This window comes from Physeter macrocephalus, chromosome 14 (assembly GCF_002837175.3).
Source record: "Physeter macrocephalus isolate SW-GA chromosome 14, ASM283717v5, whole genome shotgun sequence".
Classification (NCBI taxonomy): domain Eukaryota; kingdom Metazoa; phylum Chordata; class Mammalia; order Artiodactyla; family Physeteridae; genus Physeter; species Physeter macrocephalus.
The window spans coordinates 68,167,665-68,194,086 of record NC_041227.1 but is presented as its reverse complement, the minus strand read 5'-3'; the positions used below and the strand labels follow the sequence as shown (position 1 = coordinate 68,194,086).

Here is a 26,422-nt window from a genome sequence, read left to right as displayed (position 1 = left end):
CAGCCGCTCCGCGGCATGTGGGATCTTCCCGGACCGGGGCACGAACCCGTATCCCCTACATCGGCAGGCGGATACTCAACCACTGCGCCACCAGGGAAGCCCCGTTTTATTATTTTATGCTCAAAAGATTCCAGAATAATAAGTTAAAAGTAAAAAAGAAGTGAGATACGCCTCGCCAAGTTGGCCGCCCCTGGGAGGCACCTCCGGCCGCTGCAAGATAGCGCAGGACGCTGGCAGACCGGCCATCCTCTCTTTCCCCGCAGGGGCCGAGCGCCCCACCCCTTTTCTCCTGCCTGCCAGGGGCAGTAGGGTAGGCCAGCACACTGACCTAGTTCGAGCCACGAGGCGGAGAGGAGAGACAGCAGAGTCAGCAGCGGCGACAGCGAAGTGCCCATGCCGAGAACACTACCCCTGGAGCCCCACGAGACGCGCCACGGTGCCGGTCTGCTGCGCAAGCGCGCCGCGCGCATCACGTCGGCGGCCGTGCCATGCGCACGCGTGCGCACTGCTCCTCTACGCGGCCCCACCTAGAAATTAGTCCTGGGGCCGAAGCTCCATTGTTGCCCGGCCAGGTAATTAAGAGAAGGCAATTTTCTCAGCGTTGGGATCGAGAGACCCTGCCATTCTAGAAGCCCCTTCTTTAGCTTGTGAACATTTGGACGGACTGATTTCCTTCCCTTTTGTGCCCTGGAGTACCACCGCAAGATCACAGAAAAGGTTTCAACTTCCAATTTATTGTACGCTCACTGTAGGTTAACTGCTTAGTCCTCCAAACGCAAAGCTTAGTAACACAACTTCCCTTTCAGGGTCTTCAAATATACCTACTTTATTTTGTGGCAACATGTAGGAGAACAGTAATTTGGGTGAGAAAAGTAGGACACTAGAGGGTTTGGGAGGGACATCAGCCTAAGCAAGGTTCCGAGGTGCAAAAATACCGTCTTGCCTGAAAATCTCTTACCTCACCTGGTCCTCAGTCACCACGCCTTCAGCCATGTATTTAACCTCTGCCTTTCCTATTTTGCCACTTTAGACTTGCAGCTCTTTCAACTCCCTTGACTCTATTTCCATCTTTCTACTCACTACAACGTAACATTTCTGGGAAGCAGTTTAGCAAAGCTACTTCAAAAGCATGAAGAGTCCAATTTATCCAAGTTTTTTTTTACTCAAAAGCAGCTGTCCCCAACCTTTTTGGCACCAGGACTGGTTTCGTGGAAGACAGTTTTTCGAGGGGGGCGGGGGATGGTTCAGGCAGTCATGCAAGCGATGGGGGGCAGCAAATGCAGCTTTGCTTGCTTGCTCCCTGCTCACCTGCTGTGCAGCCTGGTTCCTAACAGGCCACTAAACAGTACTGGTCCTCCGCCCAGGGGCTGGGGGGACCCCTGCTCAAAAGGATTTATACTAAGGAAGCAGGAATGCTTTCAAAACCTTAAGTTACTTAAGTCTTATTTATAACTAGCATAAAAATTGAAAACTTAAATGCTTAATGATGGGGAACTATTGGAGATAAAATACATTCATTAGAAGAATTATTAAACCATTAAAATGTTTTTCAAGGAATATTTAATACAGTAGATAATATGCTTATCTAACATGTATTTTTATCACTGAAGCTAAAGCAAAACATCCTGTTTATTGGTAAGTATGGCCTGTATGTGTACACTACAGTGCAATTTAAAAAATACTGTAATTATAATTTCAGAACTTCAGAATCTGAACAGATGCCAGTGTTCTCTCCTTTTTTTATATGGGAAAAGAAAATCATTTGAAGCTCGGACAAAAATTCCATAGCTATATTCTTAGGATCACTCTGTAGAATCTTCATGATTCAGATGATACAAGGGAAGCTTCAATTCAACCTTTGAGAGAAGACATTCCAGCTCTCATGATCTCATCAACCAGAAGAATGTTGGTGGCAATCACAGTGCTGAAAAGGGGGGAAAAAAACATCAGACTACTCAGGTTTGAGGTATGAACTCTAATTCAACTCAATCTCCAACTAAATTGCACAAATTATATCCAGTCAGGTTTCCCCTTTCCTTTCCATACATAGAAGGCTCACTTAGTTGCTACTTTTGACTGATTACCTTTTCTTATGGAAAGAAAATTAAACAAAACATACCAATTTTAAAGAGTATGAATATTCCCCAAATGTTATAATTTTGGCTTTCCCAAACTTACCAGGAATGAAGAAGCTGTTTCTTTACACAATAGTTATCCCATACGCCTACTTCTGCTGCTACCATTGGCTCACCTGAAAAGTAACCCAGTATTCTTAAAATCATATAGAGCAGGTCCTAAGATCAGAATACTGTCTGAAAGAACTAATAAGAGTATTTTGTGCTGCTTTACTCATCAATGGTCACTCATTTCCTCCAGTATTATCTATGAGAACCCAAAGTTCCTCAATTAGCCCAATGTTGTACTCCAGACCATGACTCCTGTGCACAGCAGCTCTGATGAGCAGCTGACCTCTACTTAGAATGCTTCCAGTGATAGGAATGCTCTATTTGGTTATCAAATATTTGAACATCTGTTTTTCTGGAGACGTTCCTATTTGTCCATATTAAAGTATAGCACCTGAACTATAATCTGGCAAAAAAGGCTTATCATTACCCTCATTCCAGAAACCTTTTAAAAATTAACTTAATTGGGAGACTGGGATTGACATATACACACTAACATATATATATGAAATAGATAATAACCTACTGTATAGCACAGGGAACTCTACTCAATACTCTGTAATGACCTATATGGGAATAGAATCTAAGCGTGGATGTATGTATAACTGATTCACTTTGCCGTACAGCAGAAACTAACACAACACTGTAAATCAACTATACTACCATAAAAGTTAATTAAAAAAAAAGAAACCTTTGATATTAACTTGAATGTAAATGATGCTGTTCACAATAGGTCTTACACATACTGCACAGATGTATCTCAGTTATCTCTCTTCCACTCTGTACTTGTATAATTTGGATTACACTGGCCTAAGATCAGGGGGCTTTACTCATTTTATTAGATTTGGTTCCCTCTTCCAGCATTTTTTGCTATCCTCAGCCTTTTTTCACCCATGAGTATGATCATGAAATGTATCATTTTAATTAAAATCCCTGATAAAAAACAGTAAAGCAGCTCAACATGAAACCCTTCAACATTAACCCAAACCACCTACCACAACTCAGCAATATCAACAAATCCGTACTCTTCTAAATTATTCTAATGTCTCCTCGATTCCCCTTATTTCTGTATCTAGTCATTACATTTTTGTATCATACTTTAGAACCCAGAGATCCTGGATAGCACTGGTGTCAAAGAGCAAAAGCAACTCCAAGATTCTTCTCTCTCCCATTTTTTTTTTATCCTTCCTGGTCTTACCTCACCTATAGTATCTAGTTCACCCCCTACAAATAGTCACATCCTCCTTACCTGTGTTCAAGTCTACACCCACAAGTTGACCTGATTCTGAATGCTCTGCTTTAACTTTAACTAGTGTTTCCTGAAGGTCAAAACCAGAGTTCTGAGCAAGAACCTAAAGGAAACAAATTTATTTAAAAGACAGGACCTAATAACAGATAGTCAAGTCTGTAATAAATGAACAGTATTTCCAATTAATAGTTAAAAAAAAAAAAACCTTTAATAAGTGAAAACAGACCGGTATTTATGTTCACTTCAGAGAATGACTAGATATACATTACCAACCAACTTACTAATCCACCCCAAGCCCGGCAATACACTGGTCATAAACTCTACCCTCAAGTAAGCATACAATTTAATCACAGTATTAACCTTAGTTTAAAACAAAAACAAAAAGCAAGCTTGTACCCCCACACTGCAAACCCTCTTAAAACAGCTATCTCTTGCCATCTGAAACATCAGATACTCAAGCCTCCCTTCCAGAGGAACCAATACATTTAGATAATAAGAAATACCTGTTCTCATGTTAGGGTGAAAACTGATGAACCCTTTTTATTCAAAATCCACATTATGAAAAAACCCACATTAACAAAAAGTTTTCATCAGATGAATCATTTTGGTGTAGTTTAGAAAACAGTTAAAGCATTCACACCTTGGGAATAATGAGCAATGCATCAGCAAATGCTTGAACTCCAAGCTGGGCCCTGCCCTTTACACTGGGCTTGTATTTAATCAGGGCTTCTGCCATTGCCACTTCCACTGCACCAGCACCTGGAACTACACAGCCTGTTCGGTGGGAGGAAGAGAGAAATGCTAAGCTACAAAGAAAATAAAACTGTAGAGGCAATTGTAAGAAAATATATAAATTAAAACACACACAGGAAATCCATTAACTTGAGAATTCAGTATAACCACAGCAATTTTAATATTACATTTGAAAGCAATACAGGCAACATATCAAACAGCAGAATGATTTAACTATCACATGGAAAATCCTGAAAGCTCTTAGTATTAGTTCATTTATTTGTATCCCCTTTTAACAACAGCATGCCATGAAAAAACTTAGCATACCATCATAGCCATTTTAAAGGTAAAACTTTACTTTTGCATGGTGTCTGGCTGTGTAAACTACTGATAAAAAGAACACAGTATTCAGCCATGCCTTTTAGACTAGCAAAAGAATACAATTTAAATACAATGATGATCTTACCATCATCAATAGCATTTTTAACAGCCCTCAAGCCATCTCTTATTGCATCTTTGATTTGAGTGAGTGTGTGCTTATTTGGTCCTTTGATCAATAATGTGACCGAGCGAGGATTGTTACAGTTCTCAATAAAGGTGAACTTCTCTTCTCCCTGTGTGAAGAGACAGTATTTTCAAAAACCAGGATACGGTTGTGCAAAGAATGACCAGATGAGAGGGCCTTATGAGGGAATAAGTAGCATATTAATAGGGCACAGCACTGATCACATTGAAGCAAATAACTTCTTTTAAAAAGTCACATAAAAGAAATGTGATTTTCCCATCAATGGCTTATCACTACTACATATAAATCATCAAAATGTATATTAACAAAGAAAAAATATCATCCAAAGTTTGAATGAATTTTTAACTACTGAAGAATTCATGAGCCAAAAAGTAGTATTATTTTGGAAAGAAAATATACTTACCAATGTATATTCATAGACAAGTCCTGCATGTCCCAAACAGTCAGGATTTAGGTCATCAAGAGAATTTAGGGCTACCCCACCACAAGCAAGAGTCAGCCTGAAATATTCAAGTGTTTTAAGGGAAATGCAGAAGGGATTTTATTAGTTATGTTTAGAGATTAATATTTTTAGAAAGCAATCTTTTTCAGAATTACATGCAAAAATCATATTCTAAAATATATTTTAGCTTAAGCCTTTCCATTCACCACCAACTAGCTGAAAACTGGTCTTTTCTCCTAACTCTCCATTTAAACCACTCTTAAGTCAGCAAATACTCCTCTGATATGAAATCTAAAGGTGCTCTTCATCATGGTGAGCTCTTTGGAAGAAAAGTATCCCTCTGAAACCCTTGATGCTGTCTCTTGACATGGAAAAATATGTACTGTATAGGTCATCGTTTAAAAATAAAACAAGTATATCAACAATCATAGCAGAACTATTCACAACAGCCAAGGTAGAAACCCAAATAAATGTCCACTAACAGATAAATGAATAAACGAAACTAAATGTGGTATACCCATACAATGGAATATTATCCTTAAAAAGAAAAGTGGGGCTTCCCTGGTGGTGCAGTGGAAAAAAAAAAAAAAAAAAAAAAAAGAAAAGTGATCCTGGAAAACACAGATAAAATGATAAATTTTATATTATGTATATTTTATCACAATAAAAAATAAAATCACAAAACTAAGAGAAGGAAAAAAAGGAATAATCTAAGTTAACTTGCAAAATAAGTGAAATTCATGTCACACAGTCTGCTATCCATACCTTTCCATATTTCTCCTTTTAGCTCTGCGCAGAGCTACTATGCCTTCTTTTGCAAGAGCATCTAAGGAAAAGGGGTCAATTCCCTATAACAACAAAAAATAAGTTTCAATATTTTACCTTTAAAATAAAAATACACACACACTATTTATAAAACAAAATTTCTTACCTTTTGATTAATAACAACAAATCCTTTATCTGAATCACCACAGACTTTCTTTTTCAGGTCTATTATTTTTTTAACTCTGTCTTCAATGAATTTTCTTTCAGCTTTCACTAGTTTCTCTCTCTCCTCTGCACTCTTGTAAAAAAAGCCAGAATTCACTTCTCTAAAAAAAGGAAGTTACAGAAAGGGGAGGAAATATTTAGCAAATAGTCACTGAGCTCCAATTCCACCCCTGGTACGTTTTCAGAGACTATTTCCTGTAATTTCCCGAAACCCCATTGAGGCATTATTGTCCGTACTGCGGGGAAACTGAGTCTCACAAAAAAGTGACTTGCCCCAATTATCAAGGTCTTCCACCTCTCTTCCATATTTAAGGAGCTATATATAAACTCACGTTTTTTCATATTCTAATGACACGTTGCATGTGAGGATGTACACATCTTCTACTCTCTTTTTCATATCAGGATGCCGTGCCCCATGATCCAAAACAAGACCTCTGATCAAGCTGTTACAACACATAAAAATTATATTCTTACTGATTCCAGATGGGGTGTAACATATGCTAACAAAACTAAAACACTGAATTGAGACTGTATTGATAATTTTCACACAATCAGCTTTACTTCTTGAGCTATTTGAATAAGACTTTTGGGTAATACCTAGGAAGGTTCAATTGTGAAAAAGCAGAATTCCAGAACGTGACAAAAACAAGCCATTCAAATGAAAGTAACAACCCTGTCTTGTGCAGAAGGTTCTGCAGAGAAATAGTCACAAGTTTGATAGGCTATTAATCTGTGATCACCTCATCTAAAAAATGCTTTCAAACTACGTCTTTGAAATAATTTTCTTTAAAATTCCCTGAAGTCTCCCATATGCTTTGTTCAATAAATGCCAAATGACTGATGTAGCTGACTTTCCAGAATCATTCTATGTAAAAATACATACCATTAACTTCATTTCAAGAGGAAATACCGATACTACTGAGTAAATGAAATACTCATCTAGGCAATATACGTTAATTCAAAGACAAAAAAAAAACAGGCAAAATATATGTATTGTATAAACTCCTTCAAGTTTGTAAACACTCTTTTTATTTCATAGCATTCTACCACCTACCTTGTATCGGTTTCAGATTTATGTTTCATCTCCATGATCTCAACCATGAAGAGATCAATAGGTTCATCTTGTTTTTTAATGGCTAAAATGGAGTCCACTACAGCCTGCAACAGAGTATAACCATTCAATGAATTTGACTAGCAGAAGTTGAGACACTTATGTTGTTTATTCTTCAGAAAAGTTTAAAGCAGACAGCTTCTCGTCTTTAAAAATCTCTGAACTGATCTAAGTCTTTTTTTACACACTAATAGAACGCATTATTTGTAAAGGGCTGAAGTCATTTACATTTCTGAAACCTCAATTTGTAATTACCTAAAGAATCACTGACATCTCTACTACTAGTAGCTTTTTAATAAGGAAATCTCCATTTTAGAAACCTTTTTTACTGAAAGCTCTGATTATACCTTCATAACCTGGCCAGGTAGGCGATTACGATTTTCTCACTTTACTCATTTTTTTCTATTTTTAGGGCCACAGATCAGGTTATCACTGCCACAAAAATGAACCTATTTACTCCACACAGGATGGAACTGTGAAGACTTCGGATGGCACTCTATAACTGGAATTAGTAAGAATACTGATGTTTCCAGTTGCCAGGGGTTTTCACTATAGGTGTAATGTACCAGACACATACCAAATTTAACACATACCTCTGTTAAGACATCAGCAAGTTCAGCATGAACTTTAGTACGTAGAGATGTTCTGGCCACGTCTATAAGTGTTTCCCTGTCCATCTCTTTGCTTACTTTGACTTGTTCCAAAAACTGAAGTGCCTTTTCCTTTGCAGCTTCAAATCCTTCCGTAATTATTCTGGGATGAAGACCCTATGATAAACACACAATTACAAAACCGCCACTAATAACAGAGACCTTCAGTTAGATGCAACTAGTTCACGATAAAGCAAATTTATGAAGGGATATTCTGGATCATTCATACCCTTAAACACAATTAATATAATGTGCTGACTTTCTGAATACATTTAAAAGGATAAATACTCCTTTCAATGCAGAGGAAAAGAACAGACATTGCTCTAGCACAGAGTCAAAGCCAAGGGAACTATAAAGCACACTTGGGTGTTCACTGTGCAAACCACAAGGGATAACGCCCCAAACTCAAAACTGTGTCATAACAACTGGCAGTCAATAGGACCATTATATCTTTCCTATAGCTGATATGAAATTAATTCACACCATTTACTAATAAAATAAACAGGGAGACTAAGAGTCTGCTTTCTCTCTCTTCCCAGGAAATTCTTCCTAACATCAGATTAGTACTCACTGAGGTTTGCTTTAACCTTGGAACTACTGAGGGCTAAAAAAGTTGTAGTATTCTTATTTAAATTCAAGGTTTTTGTTAGCTTTTTCCTTAAATATGCCTAATCCTGAATATTCCATTTCTACATCACAATTATTAATCTGTTATAGGCATATAAAAACTGTATATGCAATGCAACTTGATAAAAAACACATTTCAGGCCAAGGAAGATTCTTCAATTCATCCAGGATCATAGTAAATTTGTGTCACAGTAGGATACGGACCCTTGTTCCCATATTGAACCCCATGCTCTTTACATTCTATTATATGGCCTCAGTTACTACTAGCACATCAGTTTTTATAAGTAAAACTAAGATTATTTCCTATACACAATAAAATATCACAGAAACACGAGAATCATGTATACTTCAGAAATGTAGAGATCCGCCTGCTTCAGGAGCTCTCCAATAATTAGGACATTGGAAGTGGTACCATCACCAGTTATGTCATCCTGGGCTGTTGCTACTTTGGCTATTAAGGAGGCCGTTGGGTGTTGAATTTGCTACAGGTAGAGAAAGAAAAAAATTTGTGGAACAATTTAAAAATGAAAACAGTCCAAATATACCTTAAAATGTGTGAAGGGCTAATCTATCTGCACAAAATGCCCAAGTGTACAGCTACATATTACTCTGATTAAAAACTCACCATTAGCTATCAGTTTATGATGACAGAAACACCTTCATATATAAATTTGTTTCCTTCTCAGATTATCTCCACTTTACTGATGAGGAAATGTGAGACCCAATTAAGGTTAACTCAAGGTGACAGAACTAACAAGTAAGAGCAATAATGTCAAATCCATGCTCCATGCATGCCTCTTTATGACAAATTTAAGATTCTTGTGAGAATAAACCAAGTGCCTTTTAAATGAAAGCCCGGCTGCCCAGTTTACTTGGCACTGAACAAATAATTAAAATAAAAAAAAAAAAAAAAAAGAAAAGAGAAGAAAAACTTAGCCTCTTTAGCAAAGATCATCAATGGATGCTAAGTCACTCTGGAAAGGTTTTGGAAAAACAGAATATTCATTATGTTTGTCACCCACAGATTCTTAATTACAAAGGCTCCAACATGGCTCCTGCACTGCTTTTGTCTTATACTCCAGCCATGTAGAGACGGCTTTTCTGACATCAAGTTTAAACTATGACTCTTAATGTTCTCTGCTAGCACAGGCCACCACTTAAGCCACCAAACAAAAACTACACCTTCTAGGTTAGCTATTCCTTACTGAAGATATTTACAAACACCTGGAATGTTGAAGGCATGATATGCTATTATCAAAACCCTAAATTTTACTCTAAACTCAAAACATAGGCAAGTCATTTCCTTTTCTAGGATTTGAACTGTTAGATTTTGGAAACTTAGGGATGAGTAAAATGACTGCTCCTCTCAGTAACCTCAGATTCTTAGTCACTGGGACTTTAAAAATGGTATAGTTTTATTTCTCCTCCAGTTGGTGGTGGAGAAGTGTGATATAACAGAAGAAGTGCTGTTTGAAAAAGTATAACCATCCTGTCGCATTTTGCCTCCCTGATTATGTCAACTGCTCTCAGTTTTTATTAGAATTTTAGTAATTAAAACCCTTTAACGAAGGCCTTAAATGGCAAGAGTAGGGGATTCAAAAGGAAGTTTCTTAGACTCCAGGGCTCCTCACTGTACCATACTGTCAACAACAGTACTGATTACATTTTTTCTACTTCTTCCGTTGTCTGGAAAACTACCTGTTGAGAAGGATGAATGTGATTTTCTCCTACTTTGTAAACGAATAGTAAAAGTCTTCCTACAAATCAAATGTACTACGTAAAACCAAGACATTTTGGACCTAGTCTAGCAGCCTCTCACCATTTCATGAAGCAGCACATTTCCATCTTTAGTGAGCTTGATGTCTCCAGCACCAGAAACAAGCCTGTGCAATGGGCAGAAATGAATCAGTGTGACTTTTTCAATGGAGACCAAATTAAGACCTGGGCTGTTGCTAATTTGGCTGTTAAGGAGGTTGTTGCATGTTGAATTTGCGTTTCATGAAGCAGCACATTTCCATCTTTAGTGAGCTTGATGTCTCCAGCACCAGAAACAAGCCTGTGCAATGGGCAGAAATGAATCAGTGTGACTTTTTCAATGGAGACCAAATTAAGAGGCCCATAAATATCGGGCTTTACCCAGATCCTCAGGAGCTGGGGCCAAGGGTTGGTTCTCTGCTTCCGGTAACAGGAATGGTGCAATGCCCACCCCCTCCCGTCTGGGAAACAGTCCTCAGGGTCTCTCAGGTCCCAAGCGCGGTGGGGGCGGGGGGAGCCGCGCACGCGGGAAGCTTTGTTCTCGGCGAAGACGGCATCGATCACCAAAGGAAACGGCCAGGGCAAGAAATAGGACCGACCCGGGACAATGGGGGGAAAAAAGACCGCCGCGGCGAGCGCAGAGGCCCGGAGGCGGCGGGCTCCAGGCCTCGGTCCCCGGCGCAGGCCTGCGACAGAGAGAGGTGCGCGGTACCCGCCCAGCCCCGCCTTACATCTTCATGGTGCCCTTAGGCCCCAAGTTGGTCCTCAGCACGTCCTGCAGCCCCCGGGCCGCGCTGATGTTGACCGCCAACGCCGCCTGGGCTCGGGCCACCTCAGCCTTGGGATTCAGGGTCTTCACGGCCGCCATAGCTGACCCAACAGAAGAAAATGAGGGAACCCGGCGTCCGGAAAGCCCAGAGCCGGTTCAGCGTGGCCGTGACGCACTATCCGGGTCTTCTGGAAAAGTCGGGCGCGCCGGGCCCGCCTACAGCGTGGCCGCGCGCCACCGCCATTGGGCCTCGGGTCGGCCGGTGCCGCTCATTGGGTCGCGGCCGCACGTAGCCCCGCCCCTCGCGTTGGCCGTGGCGCCATTGCGCTCGGGAGGAGCGTTTCCCACCGGCAGCCAGGGCTCGCGGGGCCTTCGTGTGCAGCCCAGCGCCCGGTTTTGCTGACCCCGGACCTGAGGGAGTAGGCGGAGCGGGCTTGTTGGCCGCGTGCGTCAGGGCGTGAGGGGAGAGGCGGCTGCTCTTTCCCGGAGGTCTTCGGCCGCAGGGTGTAGGGTGGGCCTCCTCCCTCCCCCGCTCGCGCCGTTTGCCCTTTTTATCGCCTTGCTCCTTTCATCCCGGTCACTAGTTTTCTTTACTGTGTACTGTGTTCTGGACGGCGTTCTAGGTGCTGTGGGGCTAACAGAGTGGATCTGATAAGGACCCTCGCCCAGTATCCTAGGTGTTTTAGGCGTAGGGAAGACGAAGAGATATAATGCGAGGTGGAAAGTGCTAGAAGCCTTTAGAAAGCTACCTGATTGGTGCGATGGCAATTGAGGAAAAGCAAGAGTCAGTCCACCCTTCGGGCACTCGACACAGTGCTGAGGCTTCAGGCCCTCAAGGCAGTTTTGAAAACTCAAACTTCTTTGAGCAGTGATGTCCAGCCTTTGAGAGGACTCCTTTATTCTGAAAGATGTCCACAACTGTTTTCTAGTATCCAGTTCCCGCCCCCTGCCTAGATACCAGGTATTCACTAATGTTTTGTATTTTATTTTTATAGGTAATGACTAAAACTGTTCAGAATTCAGAAGGTGCCAAAGGGTATATGGTGAAAGGTCTTCCCCTCTCATCTAGTTCAACTTCCTCCTGGCATGTACCTTTAGCTACATAAATTGCCATTAGATAGTGTGAATTCCCCAGATGCTCTCTGCATTTCTAAATTAATACATATATAAATATAAGAAATTTCCCCCACACAAAATGGCAGTTTATAATACGCACTATTGGGTGTGTTACACTTAAAGTATCTTGGAGATTGTCACATATCAATACAAATACGTCTTCCTCATTCTTATTAACAGCTGCATGATATTCTTCATAAGAATGACCTTATTAGCCAGTCACCTACTGGTTAACATTTAGGTTGTTCCCAGTCTTTTAGCGACTACCGTGGTATATAATGCTTTTAAGTGGCTTTGTGTATTTGAGAATCACAAAAGCATCTAAGTTTGAGTTACACAGTAGAAGGAGATGCATGATTAGTTCTGGAGATCCTTAATCCTCAAGAAGCAGGTAGCCTAGTTAGGGAGATAAACTTGTAAACAAATGACAGTAAAGTATAGGATGTTTTATTTAAGGGATGAATGCAGTTCTCTGAGCACAAACGTATTAACTCGGAGTATCAGGGAAGGCTTCTTGGAGGAGGTAAGTTTTGAATGATACATAGATACTTTGCAGGAGAAGAGGGCTTAGGAGAGTGATATTAGACAGAGAACGACAGTGGAAGGGCCTGGCATGCCCAGCAGAAGGTGGGTGGATAAAATTTGCAAGAGACAAATCCGGTGAAGTAGCTTGTCCTGACTGTTAGGGCCTGGTTTGCTAGTTAAGAAGTCTGGGCCTAAGCCTGCCAGCTGGATTCTTTGGTGAGAATCCACCCAAAGAACTAGTGATGAAGATAACTTTGGAGGTGCAATGGAGGATGAACTAAGGGAGAAGACTGAGGATAAGGCAATCAGAAAGAAAGGGGTTGAAAAGTCCATGCAGAAGGTGATGAAACATTTTTAATAACATAAATAAGGGGGAAAATCATGTTTTAAATAGCATGTATAATATGTTCTCAGTTTTTTAACCATTCCCCATGCATCTATACAAAAAAGGACAGAGGATATGCATCAAAATATTAACACTGGGGACTTCCCTGGTGGTCCAGTGGCTAAGGCTCCGCACTCCTAGTTCAGGGAGCCCGAGTTCCATCCCTGGTCAGGGAACTAGATCCAACGTGCTGCAGCTAAAAGATCCTGTGTGCCGCAACTAAAACCCGGCGCAGCCAAATAAATATTAAAAAAGATGTTAACTTTGACTATATTAAAAAAATTCATAATGTTTTCATTTTTGCAGCCCCCCCAATTTATGTATCCATAAAAGCGGGATGCAGAATTATATACATGAAAATATGAAATATACAAAGTATGTCCAGTGTCTTATTTTTATGAAATCATGTATATGCACATATGATTTCATAAAAATATTAAATATTTAGGGGACTTCCCTTGCGGTCCAGTGGTTAAGTCTGCTTCTAAATGAAAATCAATGACTTTTCTCAGACGTGATTAATAAAACATGTAACTATGAAAGAATTAAAATAAAAAAAAACAAGACTGTGCTTCCATTGCACGGGGCACGGGTTCGATCCCTGATCGGGGAACTAAGATCCCGCATGGCACCGCCAAAAAAATACATATGTATATATTAAATATATATGTAAAGGACAGGAAGGATATCCTCAAAATGTTGAACATTTTGTTTCTATCATTGCCAATTTTATAGGTGAAAAATGGTATCTGAAAGTTTTGGGGTTTTTTTTGACTGCACCATGCAGCTTGCAGGATCTTAGTTCCCCCACCAGTGAAAGCTTGGAGTCCTAATAACTGGTCCACCAGGGAACTCCCTTATAGTTTTGTTTGTTGAGGGTGAGGCTGAGTATATATCTTATATGTAAGAGCCATTTGTAGGTTTTTTTCTGTGAACTGTCTATTTACGTCTTCTGTTTTCCTGTTTGGTTTCTTATGGATTTGCAGGAGCTCTTTGTGTTTTCTGTGTTGCATTTAATTTGTCCCAGTGTTATTTATATTTCGTATTTATGCCTTTTTTTCCAATTAAACGTTAAAATTTTTTTCAGGTAGTCAGTTGTATCTTTTTTCTTTTATGTGTGTTTGAATTTTGTGCTATACTGTGTAAAACAAGCCTTACACACAAAAAATATTTTTAAATTTCTCCCATGTTTTCTTTTGTATTTTTAAGGTTTTGTGTTTCATTTTAATCTTTCATTCATTTGGAATTTATTTTATTTTGGTAAGGAATGAGATAATCTGTGATATAATAAAAATATATATTTGGTCTTTGTCCGTGGTTCCTGGAACAGAACTAAAACTATTTGTTTCTGAGAGATAGGAGTGTCTTTTGTTATCCATTACAGTCCCCTTTAGAATATACCTGAGTCTGTGCTATTGAGGTGAGTCAGGGTAGGGACCCTAGATAGCCTCAGGGTGGGGGCTGGTCACTAGGAAGACCAAACATGTGATTAGAGGATGGGAAGTCTCTGCCCTGTGCCCCCAAACTCTGGAGAGTGGAAGGGGGCTGGAGATGGGTTATAAAAATGCTTGAACAATCAGTGTGAGTGAACCCATTGATGTCCTGGCCGGGTGGTACATCCAGAGGGCATGGTAGCTCTGCGTCACTCCCGCAGTACCTTGTCCTGTGCATCTCTTCTATTTGGGTGTGCCTGAGTTGTATTCTTTCTAATAAGCTACTAAACCTAAGTCAAGTGACTTCCTGAGTTGTGGGTCAGTCTCAAAAATTTTCAGTTTCCCCTAAAGAGGGGATTTTGTGGGAAACCCGGAATCTGTAGCCAAGGTGGACAGAAGTGTGGGTAGCTTAGGGACCTGGGACTTGCAACTAGTGTCTGAGTGGAGGCAGTCCTGTGGGTCTGAACCCTTAACTGTGGGGGTTGCCCTAACTCCAGATAGTGTCAAGATTGAGTTGCTGGACACCCAGTTGGTGGTGGAGAATCAGATAGTTGGTTTCTGAGAATTGGTGCTTGGGAAAAACTCACACAGAATCCAATTTAATTTTTCTTCCAGAATAATTAATGTTTTCCACCATTAACGTATAATGTAATTATTAGCATATGCTACATTCCCAGATGTATCTGGATCTACTTTGGACTATATTCAGTTCCATACTGTTGTAAGTTTCAACACCATATTGTTTAATTTACTATAGTTTTACAGTATGTTTCAAAGTTTGGTAGGGCCAGATCCTCTTCATCAATCTTTTTTCAGAAAATTTCTGGCTATTTTGCATGTTTGTTTTCCTTTTTAAATAAATAATAGAATTAATCTAGTTTTAAAAAATCTTTTTTTATTACTTTTTAAGTAAAATACATGTTTTAACAGGTGGAATATACAAATTTATGCAATGGAAGTGGAGATAGCAGAAGGCTGGGGGCTAGAGGCATTTCTGACATAAAATTGACTGAATTTCGAAACGTGCTACATAGTTACCATTTCTAGTCTAGGAGTCTGAAGAGGTCAAGGAAATTCCAGAAAAGGGGCAGGTTTTGTATGGGGAGGTGGGGTAACAATATTGATTTTGGGTAATGTTTCTTCTGTTGTTGGCCATTCATTCTCTGAGTGTCTACTGTGTTGCTGAGTACTGTGCTTGGAGTAAATATACACATGAAAAGAGAAGGCCCCTTCAAAGACTACCCAGTGTAGAGAGACAAACACACAATAACATACATAATATATACAATATACTAAAGACCTGTCATGGTATGTGTAATCTCAGTGCATGCTATTTAGAGAAGACTTCCTAAAGCAATTCTTTTTCTTAACTATTGAAAAAATATATTTGATTTTCTTATTACAAAAATAATACATAATCATTATAGAAAAAGTAGCAGAAGCAAATAAATTTAAAATAAATTCATAATCTCATTGCTCAGAGGTGACCATTTGTGATGGTTAATTTTATGTGTCAATGTGGCTGGGCCATGGTGCCCAGATATTAGGTCAAACATTACTCCAGACATTTCTGTGAAGGTGTTTTTTTTTTGGATAAGATTAACATTTAAATTGGTGGATTTAAAATTTAAACATTAAATTTACTCTATCGTAAAGCAGAGTATCCTACAATAACAGGTGGGCCTCCTGCAATCAGCCGAATGCCTTAATAGAGCAAAGACATATCTCCCCCTAGCAAGAATAAATTCTGCTAGCAGACAGCCTTTGGGTTACCAGCCCTCTATGATCATATGAGCCAATTTCTTAAAGTAAATCAATCTCTCTCATTTTAACGTGGATGATGCCCTACATGTCTTCACTTTAACAGTAGATATGCTGTGAGGCTGTATGTCTATATATCTAGATTGATATGTATACATAGATATCTAGATACACATTCTGTTGGTTCTGTTTCTCAGGAGAATCTTGACTAATACAGATTATGGTGCTGATAAGGCTTCTAAAGGAGCAAAATCTTTTTTTTTTTTTTTTTTTTTTTGCGGTGTGGACCTCTCACTGTTGTGGCCTCTCCCGTTGCAGACTCCGGATGTGCAGGCTCAGCGGCCATAGCTCATGGGCCTAGCCACTCCGCGGCATGTGGGATCTTCCCGGACCGGGGCACGAACCCGTGTCCCCTGCATCAGCAGGCGGACTCTGAACCACTGCACCACCAGGGAAGCCCAAGGAGCAGAATCTTAAGGATGAATTTTCTGAATTGGTTCTGGGGTTTTTGGAATTGGCTCTCTAATATTAGATTTAAAGACTAATGATTCTGTTTCTAATAATAAGGAGAGTAGTAGTAATGGTATAGTTCATGGCATGTTATGAAAATATGCAAAATATCCCAATTGGATGCTCCTAATCAAACACAAGAGGCAAGGACCTGGGTAACCATATATATGATACCTTCGAACATTTTTGTCAAACTAATGCATATAATGAGGTTGGCTGGTTGCTTCTAATATCACTGGACAAAGTGGGGGAAGAAAAGGATTAGATCAGGGATTCAAATTCCCAGCTTAAGCAATATATAAATCACCTGAAAGCTTCTATGTCTATCCTGAAAGATACTTTTAGCTCCTATAGCCACAGGGCTGAGATTGCTGAAGTCTTATCATGTGAGTGGCTGAATTACAATGCAAATTGAAAAGTGAGGGCATTATGAGGAAGGAATGGGATCTGCAATTTGGAGTGGGACGTGTGAGAATACCCTGGTGAAGCTGGGGACATTGAGCCCCTACATTCTGTTGAATCTTCTTTGCCAGTAGAAGTAGCCTCTCTAACCCTGTCCGTGGAGATTTACGCTACGTTGCTCTATGAAACTGTAATGGCCTCCTCTGAGGCAGTTGCCTTGCAAAATACTGGTGATTCTCTTCAGGACTCACCCCTTTTTACTTCTGAAGCTGTAACTAGACTAAAGTCTCAGTAGGCCCTGGAGGCACAAGTAAGTTACATGAAGAAGTGGCCTAAATATCCATGATCTATCTTACCTTCTCTCTCTCAACTTGCACCTATGGCCTCATAGGAAGTTCCCTGTGATCAGTTGACAGGATGAGAAAACTTGGGCCTGGTTTACTGATGGTTCTGCAGGGCATGCAGGCTCCACCTAAAAGTGGACAACTGTAGTACTATAGCTCCTTTCTGGGACATTCCTGAAGGATAATGGTAAAGGGAAATCCTCCCAGTGGGCAGAACTTCAAGCAATGCAACTGGTTTTTCATTTTGCTTAGAAAGAGAAAAGGCCTGATGAGTGATTGTATGCCAGTTCATGGGCTGTGGCCAATGCTTTGGCTGGATGGTTAGGGGCTTGAAAGAAACATGATTAGAAAATTGGTGACAAGGAAGTCTTGGAAAGAGATACATGGATTGACCTCTCTGAATGGGTGAACGATGTGAAGATAATTTGTTTCCCATGTGAATGCTCACCAAAGGGTGACCTCAGCAGGGGAAGATTTTTGTAAGTGGCTGGAATAATTTATTCTGTGGATAACAGTTGGCCTCTTTCCCCAGCCACCCCTGTCATTGCCCAGTGAAGTTATGAAAAAAGTGGCCCTGGGGGCAGGGATGGAGGTTATGCATGGGACTTCCAACATGGACTTCCATTCACCAAGGCTAACTTGACTACCCCCACCGCTGAGTGCTCAATCTGAGCACTGAGATTGAGTGACATGACACTCAATCCCTGATATGACACCATCAGCCAGCTACGTGGTGGTAGGTTGATTATACTGCACCATACGTCTGTCATGGAAGGGGCAACGTTTTGTTATGGGAACAGACACTCTGGATATGGATTTGCTTTCCCTGTACACAATGCTTCTGCCAAAACTACCATCCGTGGACTTAGAGAATGCCTTATCCACCATCATGGTATTCCACACAGCATTGCTTCTGTTCAAAGAACTCATTTGATAGCAAAGGAAGTGCAGCAGTGGGCCCATGCTCATGTAATTCACTGATGTTACCATGTTCCCCACCCTCCTGAAGCAGCTTGATAGAATGGAAGAATGGCTTTTCGAAGACTCAGTTATTGGGCTAGCTAGGTGGCAGTCCCTTGCAGGGCTGGGAAAAAGTTCTACAGGAGGCTTATATGCTCTGAATCAATGTCCAATATACAGTGCTGTTTCTCCCACAGCCAGGATTCACAGGTATCTAGGAGTAGAAATGAGAGTGGCACCCCTAGTGACCCACTAGTAAAATTTTCGCTACCTGTCCTCATGACCTTATGCTCTACTAGCCTACAGGTCTTAGTTCCAAAGGGAGAAATGCTTCTAGTAGGAGACAAAATAATAATTCCATGGAACTGTAAATTAATACTGCCACTCAGGCACCTTGAGCTCCTCATGCCTCTGGGTCAACAGGGAAAGAAGAGTTTTACTGGGCTGACTGGGGTGATTGATCCTGACTACCAAAGGGAAATTGAGGAATTCCCTGGCGGCCCAGTGGTTAAGACTCGGCGTTTTCACTGCAGGGCCCCATGTTCGATCCCTGGTCAGGGAACTGGGATGCAGCAAGCTGCACGGTGCAGATGAAAACAGCAACAACAACAACAAAACAAACAAAAAAACAAAGGGAAATTGGACTACTCCTCCACAACACAGATATGTCTGGGATACAAGAGATCCCACAGGGTGTCTTAGTATTACCATGCCTGTGATTAAAGTCAGTGGAAAAAAAAAAAATCAGTGGAAAACTATAACAACTCAATTCAGGCAGGATTACTAATGGCCCAGGACCCTTCAGGCATGAAGATTTGGGCCACTCCAACAAATAAAGAACTGTGACTAGCTGAAGTCCTTGCTGAGGGCAACAGGAACACTGTACGGGAGTGGAAGAAGGTAGTTCTAAATACCATCGGCAACCACATGACCAGTTACAGAAACGAGGACTGTATTTGTCGAGTATTTCTTCCTTATGTTATTATTAATACGTGTGCGTGTGTCTTGAGCAAATATCTTTGTTTTCTTCTGTCTCTTATTCCTTTATCATGTAACATAGTCATGTAACATTATTGACTTTATGTCATAGTATTTATTGTTAACTTTATAGCATAGTTTTTAAGTTATGGGATATCAGGAAGAAGAATAAACATCACCCAAGGACTTTGCATCCTCTTCTGGGGAAAGGGTTAGGGTGTTTTCAGTTGTCTATGCAGGAGGGTTGTATCATGTTAGGCAAAATTATGACCTTGTTATTGTCTTTATTCGATTATTAAATTTGAGGAGATGCATACGAGTGCCAGCTAGACAAGGGGTGGACTTGTGATGGCTATGTGTTAACCTGACTGGGCCACAGTATACAGATATATGGACAAACATTATTCTGGATGTTTCTGTGAAGATGTGTTTTGGATACGATTAACATTTAACTCAGTGGACTTTGAGTAAAGCAGATTATGCTCTATAACATGTGTGGGCCTCATTCAATCAGTTGAAGACCTTAATAGAACAAAAACCTTACCTCCCCATAGCAAGACAGAGTTCTGCCAGCTGACTGCCTTTGGACTTAAACTGCAGCTCTTCCCTGGGTCTCCAGTCTGCTGCCCTATCCTGCAGAGTTTGAACTCACCAAGCTTCCACGGTCACGTGAGCCAATCCCTTAAAGTACCTCTCTCTCTCTCTCTTTCTCTGTCTCTCTGTGGTGTGTGTGTATGTGTGTGTATAGTACAGGTATACCTCGTTTTATTGCACCTCATTTTATTGCATTTCACAAATATTCCACTTTTTGCAAATTGAAGGTTTGTGACAGCTCTGCATTGAGGAAAGTCCACTGGTACCATTTTTCTAACATCGTTTGCTTATTTCATGTCTCTGTGTCACATTTTACTAATTCTTGCAATATTTCAAATTTTTTCATTATTATTATCTTTGTTATGGTGACCTGTGATCAGTGATCTTTGATGTTACTGTTGTAATTATTTGGGGGCACCATGAAACCTGCCCACATGAGATGGTGAGCTTAATAAATGTGGGCATTCTGACTGCTCCATCTACCAGCCATTTCCCCATCTCTCTCCCTCTCCTTGGACCTCCTTATTTTCTGAGACACACAAATTTTTTTTTTATATTTCATATTTCAAATTTTATTTTTTTTGAATTTTATTTTATTTATTTTTTATACAGCAGGTTCTTATTAGTTATCCATTTTATACATATTAGTGTATACATGTCAATCCCAATCTCCCAATTCATAACGCTCCCCCCCCCACCCCGCTTTCCCCCCTTGGTGACTGAGACACAAAAATTTTGAAACAGGGCCAATTAATAATTCTACCTCTGAGTGTTCAAGTGAAAGAAAGTGTCGCATGTCTCTCATGTTAAAAGCTAGAAATAATTAAGCTTAGTGAGGGAGGCATGTCGAAATTTGAGACAGGCTGAAAGCTAGGCCTCCTGTGCCAGTTAGCCAAGTTGTGAATGCAAAGGAAAAGTTTTTGAAGGAAATTACAAGTGCTACTCCAGTGAACACACAAATAAAAAAGCAAAACGGCCTTATTGCTGATATGGAGAAAATTATAGTGGCCTGGTTAGAAGATTAAACCAGGCACAACGTTCCCTTAAACCAAAGCCTAATCCACAGGAAGGCCCTAACTCTCTTCAATTCTGTGAAGGCTGAGAGAGGTATGGAAACTGCAGAGTAAAAGTTTGAAGCTAGCTGAGGTTGGTTCACGAGGTCTAAGGAAAGAAGCCATCTCTATAATGTAAAAGTGCAAGGTGAAGCCACAGTGCTGATGCAGAAGCTGCAGCAAGTTATCCAGAAGATCTAGTGAAGATAATTAATGAAGGTGGCTACACTAAATAACAGAGTTTCAATGTAGATTAAACAGCCTTATATTGGAAGAAGATGCTGTCTAAGACTCTTATACCTAGGTAGGAGAAGTCAATGCCTGGCTTCAAAACTTCAAAGGACAGGCAGACTCTCTTGTTAGGGGCTAATGCAGCTGGTGACTTTAATTTGAAACTAGTGCTCATTTACCATGCTGAAAATCCTAGGGCCCTTAAGAATTATGCAAAATCTATTCTGCCTATGGTTTATAAGTGGAACAGCAAAGCCTGGATGATAGAACATCTGTTTATAATATAGTTTATTGAGTAATTAAAGCCCACTGAGACCTACTGCTCAGAAAAAGATTCCTTTCCAGATATTACTACTCACTGACAATACACTTGGTCACCCAAGAGGTCTGATGGAATGTACAATGAGATTAACATTTTCATGCCTGCTAACACAACATCCATTCTGCAGTCCATGTATCAAGAAGAAGTTTTGACTTTCAAGTCTTATGACTTAAGAAATACATTTCATAAGGCTATAGCTGCCATAGACAGTGATTCCTCTGATGGATTTGGGCAAAGTCAATAGAAAATCTTCTGGGGACTTCCCTGGTAGTGCAGTGGTTAAGAATCTGCCTGCCAATGCAGGGGACATGGGTTCAAGCGCTGGTGCAGGAAGATTCCACATGCTGCGGAGCAACTAAGCCTGTGCGCCACAACTGCTGAGCCTGTGCTGTAAAGCCTGTGAGCCACAACTACTGAGCCCACGTGCCACAACTACTGAAGCCCGTGTGCCTAGAGCCCGTGCTCTGCAACAAGAGAAGCCACCGCAATAAGAAGCCCGCGCACCGCAACAAAGAGTAGCCCCCTCTTGCCACAACTAGAGAAAGCCCATGCACAGCAGCAAAGACCCAACACAGCCAAAAATAAATAAATAAATAAATTTTTTTTGAAAAAGAGAAGAAAACCTTCTGTAAAGGATTCACCATTCTAGATGCTATTAAGAACGTTAAGAAAATATTTGTACTTTATGGGAAGAGGTCAAAACATCAACACTAATAGGAGATTGGAAGAAGTTGATTTCAACCCTCATGGATGACTTTGAGGGGTTCAAGACTTCAGTGGAGGAAGTAACTGCAGACGTGGTGGAAACAAGAGAGCTAGAATTAGAAGTGGGAGTCTGAAGATGTGACTGCATTGTTGTAACCTCCAGATACAACTTTAATGGATGAAGAGTTGCTTCTTATGGTTGAGGAAAGAAGATGGTTTCTTTTTTCTTCTTTACTTTTAAAAAAATATTTATTTATTTATTTTGGCTGCACTGGGTCATGTGGGCTCTTTTTTAATTATGGCATGTGGGCACTTAGTTGTGGCATGTGGGCTCTTAGTTGTGGCATGCAGGATCTAGTTCCCTGACCAGGAATCAAACTTGGGCCCCCTGCATTGGGAGCAAGGAGTCTTAACCACTGGACCACCAGGGAACTCCCAAGAAAGTGGTTTCTTGAAATGGAACCTATGTATGGTGAAGATGCTGTGAAGATTGTTAAAATAACAAAGGATTTAGAATATTACATAAACTCAGTTGATAAAGCAGCAGCAGGATTTAAGAGGACTGATTCCAGTTTTGAAAGAAGTTCTACTGTGGGTAACATGCTATAAAACAGCATTGCACTCTACAGAGAAATCGTTCACGATGGGAATACTCAGTTGATGCAGCAAACTTCATCACTGCCTTATTTTTAAAAACTGGTGACAGCCACCCCAGCCTTCAGCAACCTGATCAGTCATCAGATATCAGCAATATGCTCCACCAGCAAAAAGATTACAACTCACTGAAGACTCAAATGATAGCAGTTTTTAGCAGTAAAGTATTTTTAGATTAAGGTGTGTGCTTTTTTTAAACAAATAATGCTATCACACACTTAGTAGACTACATTACAGTGTAAATATAACTTTTATATGCACTGGGAAGCCAAAAAATTTGTGTGACTTGCTTTGTTGTGATAGTCACTTTATGCTCCTTCCCGTCAGTATCTCCAGGGTATGTCTGTACACACACACACACACACACACACACACACACACACACACACATATACATCTCTATATATGTAAAGATATATATATATATAACAAAAATCATGCAGTATTTGTCTTTTTGTGACTGAATTATTCCATTTAGCAGACGTCCTCAAGTTTCATTCGTATTATAGCATATTGCAGAATTTCCTTCCTTTTTAAGGCTGGACAGCATTCCATTGATGGTATATACCAGATTATGCTTATCCATGCATCCATTGATGAACACTTGGGCTGTTTCCATGATTTAGCTATTGTGAATAATGCTGCCATGAAACGGGTGTACAAATATCTCTTTGAGACCCTACTTTCAATTCTTTTGGGTATATACCCAGACGTGGAATTGCTGGGTCATATAGTAATTCCAATTTTAATATTTTGAGGACCCATCATACTGTTTTCCACAGTAGCTGTACCATTTTACATCCCCACCAACAGTGCACAAGTGTTCTAATTTCTCAACATCCTCATCAACACTTGTTTTCTGTTTTGTGATAGTAGCCATCCTAATGGGTATGAGGTGGGTATCGCATTGTAATTTTGATTTGCATTTCCCTTATGATTAGTGATGTTGAACTCCTTTCATGTGCTTATTTGCTATTTGTATATCTTCTTTGGAGAAATATCTATTCAAGTCCTTTGACCATTTTTGAATTGGGCTGTTTTTTTTTTTGTTGTTGTTGAGTTTTAGGAGTTCTCTGTATATTCTGAATATTAATCCCTTATCAGATATATGATTTGCAAATATTTTCTCTCATTCTGTGGGTTATCTTTCTACTCTGTGGATACTGTTTCTTTTTTTTTAAAAATGATGTCTTTTTTTTTAAAATTTTATTTATTTATTTTTTGTTGTGTTGGGTTTTCGTTTCTGTGCGAGGGCTTTCTCTAGTTGCGGCGAGCGGGGGCCACTCTTCATCACCGTGCGCGGGCCTCTCACTGTCACGGCCTCTCTTGTTGCGGAGCACAAGCTCCAGACAACGCAGGCTCAGTAGTTGTGGCTCATGGGCCTAGTTGCTCCGTGGATCTTCCCAGACCAGGGCTCGAACCCATGTCCCCTGCATTGGCAGGCAGATTCTCAACCACTGTGCCACCAGGGAAGCCCTGGATACTGTTTCTTGATGAACAACATTTTAAAATTTTCATGAAATCCAATTTGTCTATTTTTTATTTTGTAATGTGTGCCTTTGGTGTCATATCCTGAAATCATTGCCAAATCAAATGTTTTGAAGCTTTTGTCCTTTTTTTTCTAAGAGTTTTATTGTTTTAGGTCTTACATATAGGTCTTTGACCTATTTTGAATTAATATTTGTATAAGGTGTTAGGTCAGGGTCCAGCTTCATTCTTTTTCATGTGAATATCCAGTTTTCCCAGCACTATTTGTTGGAAAGATTGTTCCCCCCATTGAATGGTCTTGGCACCCTTGTCAAAAATCATTTAACCATAGATATTTATTTCTGAGCTCTCTATTCTATTCCATTAGTCTATATGTCTGTCTTTATGCCAATACCATACTGTTTTGATTACCATAGTTTTGTAGTAGGTTTTGAAATCAGGAAGTGTGAGTCTTCCAGTTTTGTTCTTCTTCAAGGTTGTTTTAGGACATATACAGGGTCCCTTGAGACTCCATATGAATTTTAGGATAGGTTTTTCTATTTCTGCAAAAATTATCATTGGAATTTTGATAGAGATTGCATTGAATCTACAGATTGCTTTGGGTAATATTGCCATTTTAACAATTTGAAGTCTTCCAATCCATGAATATGGGATATGTTCCATTTATTTATATCCTTTTTAATTTCCTTCAGCAATAGTTTGTACTTTTCATTGTATGAGTCTCTCACCTCCTTGGTTAAATTAATTCCTAAGTTTTTTTTTCTTTTTGGTGCTATTGTAAATGGAATTATTTTTATAATTTCTTCTCAGATTGTTTATTATTGGTGTATAGAAATGCAGCTGATGTTTTCGTGTTAACTTTTTAATCTGCTACTTTGCCAAATTCATTTATTAGTTCTAAAGCTTTTTTATGGAGTCTTTAGGGTTTTCTACATATGAGATCGTATCATCTGCAAACAGAGATAATTTTACTTCTTCCTTTCCAATCTGGATGCCTTTTATTTCTTTTCCTACCTAATTGTTCTGGCTAGAACTTTCAGTACTATGTTGAATAGAAGTGGTGAAAGTGGGCATCCTTGCCATACTCCTGTTCTGGAGGCTGGAAAGTGCAAGATCAAGGTGCCAGCCTGGTCAGGTGAGGGTCTTCTTCCTGGTTCACAGCCAGTGCCTTTTTTCTGTGTCTTCATATAGTGGAAGGGACTTGGGGGGGTCTCTGTGGTATCTCTTTTATAAGAGCACTAATCCTTTTCATGAGGGCTGTATTATGTTGCTGTATTATGTTGCCCCCATGGAACTTGAGAACAAGGAGAACTGATGGAAATAAAATGATGCTTATGCTGTTTGCTATGCTGTGATAAAGTCCTTTGTCTCTGATCCAGGAGTCTCTGTTTTTGGCCACCATCTATGAAGTGGTATCAGGCTAACTTATTAGTTTGTAAGTAGGATAAAATTAACTCTCAGACCTGACAGTTTGCCAAATGGTAATTTTCTATTTTGATCATTCTTTTTTTTTTAACATCTTTATTGGAGTATAATTACTTTCCAATGGTGTGTTAGTTTCTGCTGTATAACAAAGTGAATCAGCTATACATGTACATATATCCCCATATGTCCTCCCTCTTGCATCTCCCTCCCACCCTCCCTATCCCACCCCTCTAAGTGGACACAAAGCACCGAGCTGATCTCCCTGTGCTATGTGGCTGCTTCCCACTAGCTATCTATTTTACATTTGTTAGTGTATATGTGTCCATGCAACTCTCTCACTTCGTCCCAGCTTACCTTCCCCCTCCCCGTGTCCTCAAGTCCATTCTCTACGTCTGCATCTTTAGTCCTGTTCTGTCCCTAGGTTCTTCAGAACCAATTTTTTTTTTTTTTAGATTCCATATATATGTGTTAGCATATGGTATTTGTTTTTCTCTTTCTGACTT

General features: G+C 40.0%; 3 protein-coding genes and 2 non-coding genes across 18 annotated transcripts in view; 1 reads left to right on the top strand and 4 right to left on the bottom strand.

Moving 5' to 3' along the window:
- Positions 1–485, bottom strand: part of SUMF2 (sulfatase modifying factor 2) — a 15,241-nt gene extending 14,756 nt beyond the window's left edge. For all 14 annotated transcript variants that reach the window (XR_447704.3, XR_447703.3, XM_007106728.3 and 11 more), the window contains exon 1: positions 329–485. Coding sequence is in view for 12 of the 14 variants with exons in the window: in XM_007106728.3 (XP_007106790.2) it covers positions 329–470 (142 nt within the window). In the remaining 2 variants the exon portion in view is untranslated. The remainder of the gene's footprint in view (positions 1–328) is intronic.
- A 257-nt stretch (positions 486–742) lies between these two features.
- CCT6A (chaperonin containing TCP1 subunit 6A) lies at positions 743–11,228 on the bottom strand. The gene is made up of 14 exons (XM_007106727.3): positions 10,997–11,228; positions 10,330–10,393; positions 8,858–8,992; positions 7,827–8,000; positions 7,177–7,280; positions 6,455–6,565; positions 6,064–6,223; positions 5,898–5,980; positions 5,094–5,190; positions 4,631–4,778; positions 4,073–4,206; positions 3,433–3,535; positions 2,179–2,251; positions 743–1,924 (listed from the first exon to the last, which is right to left on the bottom strand). The coding sequence occupies exons 1-14, from the start codon at positions 11,131–11,133 to the stop codon at positions 1,852–1,854; spliced, it is 1,596 nt and encodes a 531-aa protein (XP_007106789.1). The 5' UTR covers positions 11,134–11,228; the 3' UTR covers positions 743–1,851.
- Positions 4,443–4,582, bottom strand: LOC112065641 (small nucleolar RNA SNORA15). The gene has a single exon (XR_002892139.1). It is a non-coding gene; the product is annotated as a small nucleolar RNA SNORA15 (small nucleolar RNA).
- LOC112065644 (small nucleolar RNA SNORA22) lies at positions 8,131–8,264 on the bottom strand. The gene has a single exon (XR_002892141.1). It is a non-coding gene; the product is annotated as a small nucleolar RNA SNORA22 (small nucleolar RNA).
- Positions 11,229–11,454: 226 nt separating the features above from the next.
- PSPH (phosphoserine phosphatase) overlaps positions 11,455–26,422 on the top strand; it is a 46,814-nt gene continuing 31,846 nt past the window's right edge. The window contains exons 1-2 of the mRNA XM_024122662.3: positions 11,455–11,995; positions 20,003–20,117. The gene's annotated coding sequence lies outside the window, so the exon portion shown is untranslated. The remainder of the gene's footprint in view (positions 11,996–20,002; positions 20,118–26,422) is intronic.

Bases quoted from the DNA above. Each gene is read 5' to 3' on its own strand.
- CCT6A (XM_007106727.3), bottom strand. From the start codon at position 11,133: ATGGCGGCCGTGAAGACCCTGAATCCCAAGGCTGAGGTGGCCCGAGCC. The intron at 8,001-8,857 runs GTATACATGATT...TGTTTATCATAG, and splicing joins CGGATCTCTACATTTCTGAA to GGTCTTCATCCCAGAATAAT. The intron at 4,779-5,093 runs GTAAGTATATTT...CTCTTCACACAG, and splicing joins TTGTCTATGAATATACATTG to GGAGAAGAGAAGTTCACCTT.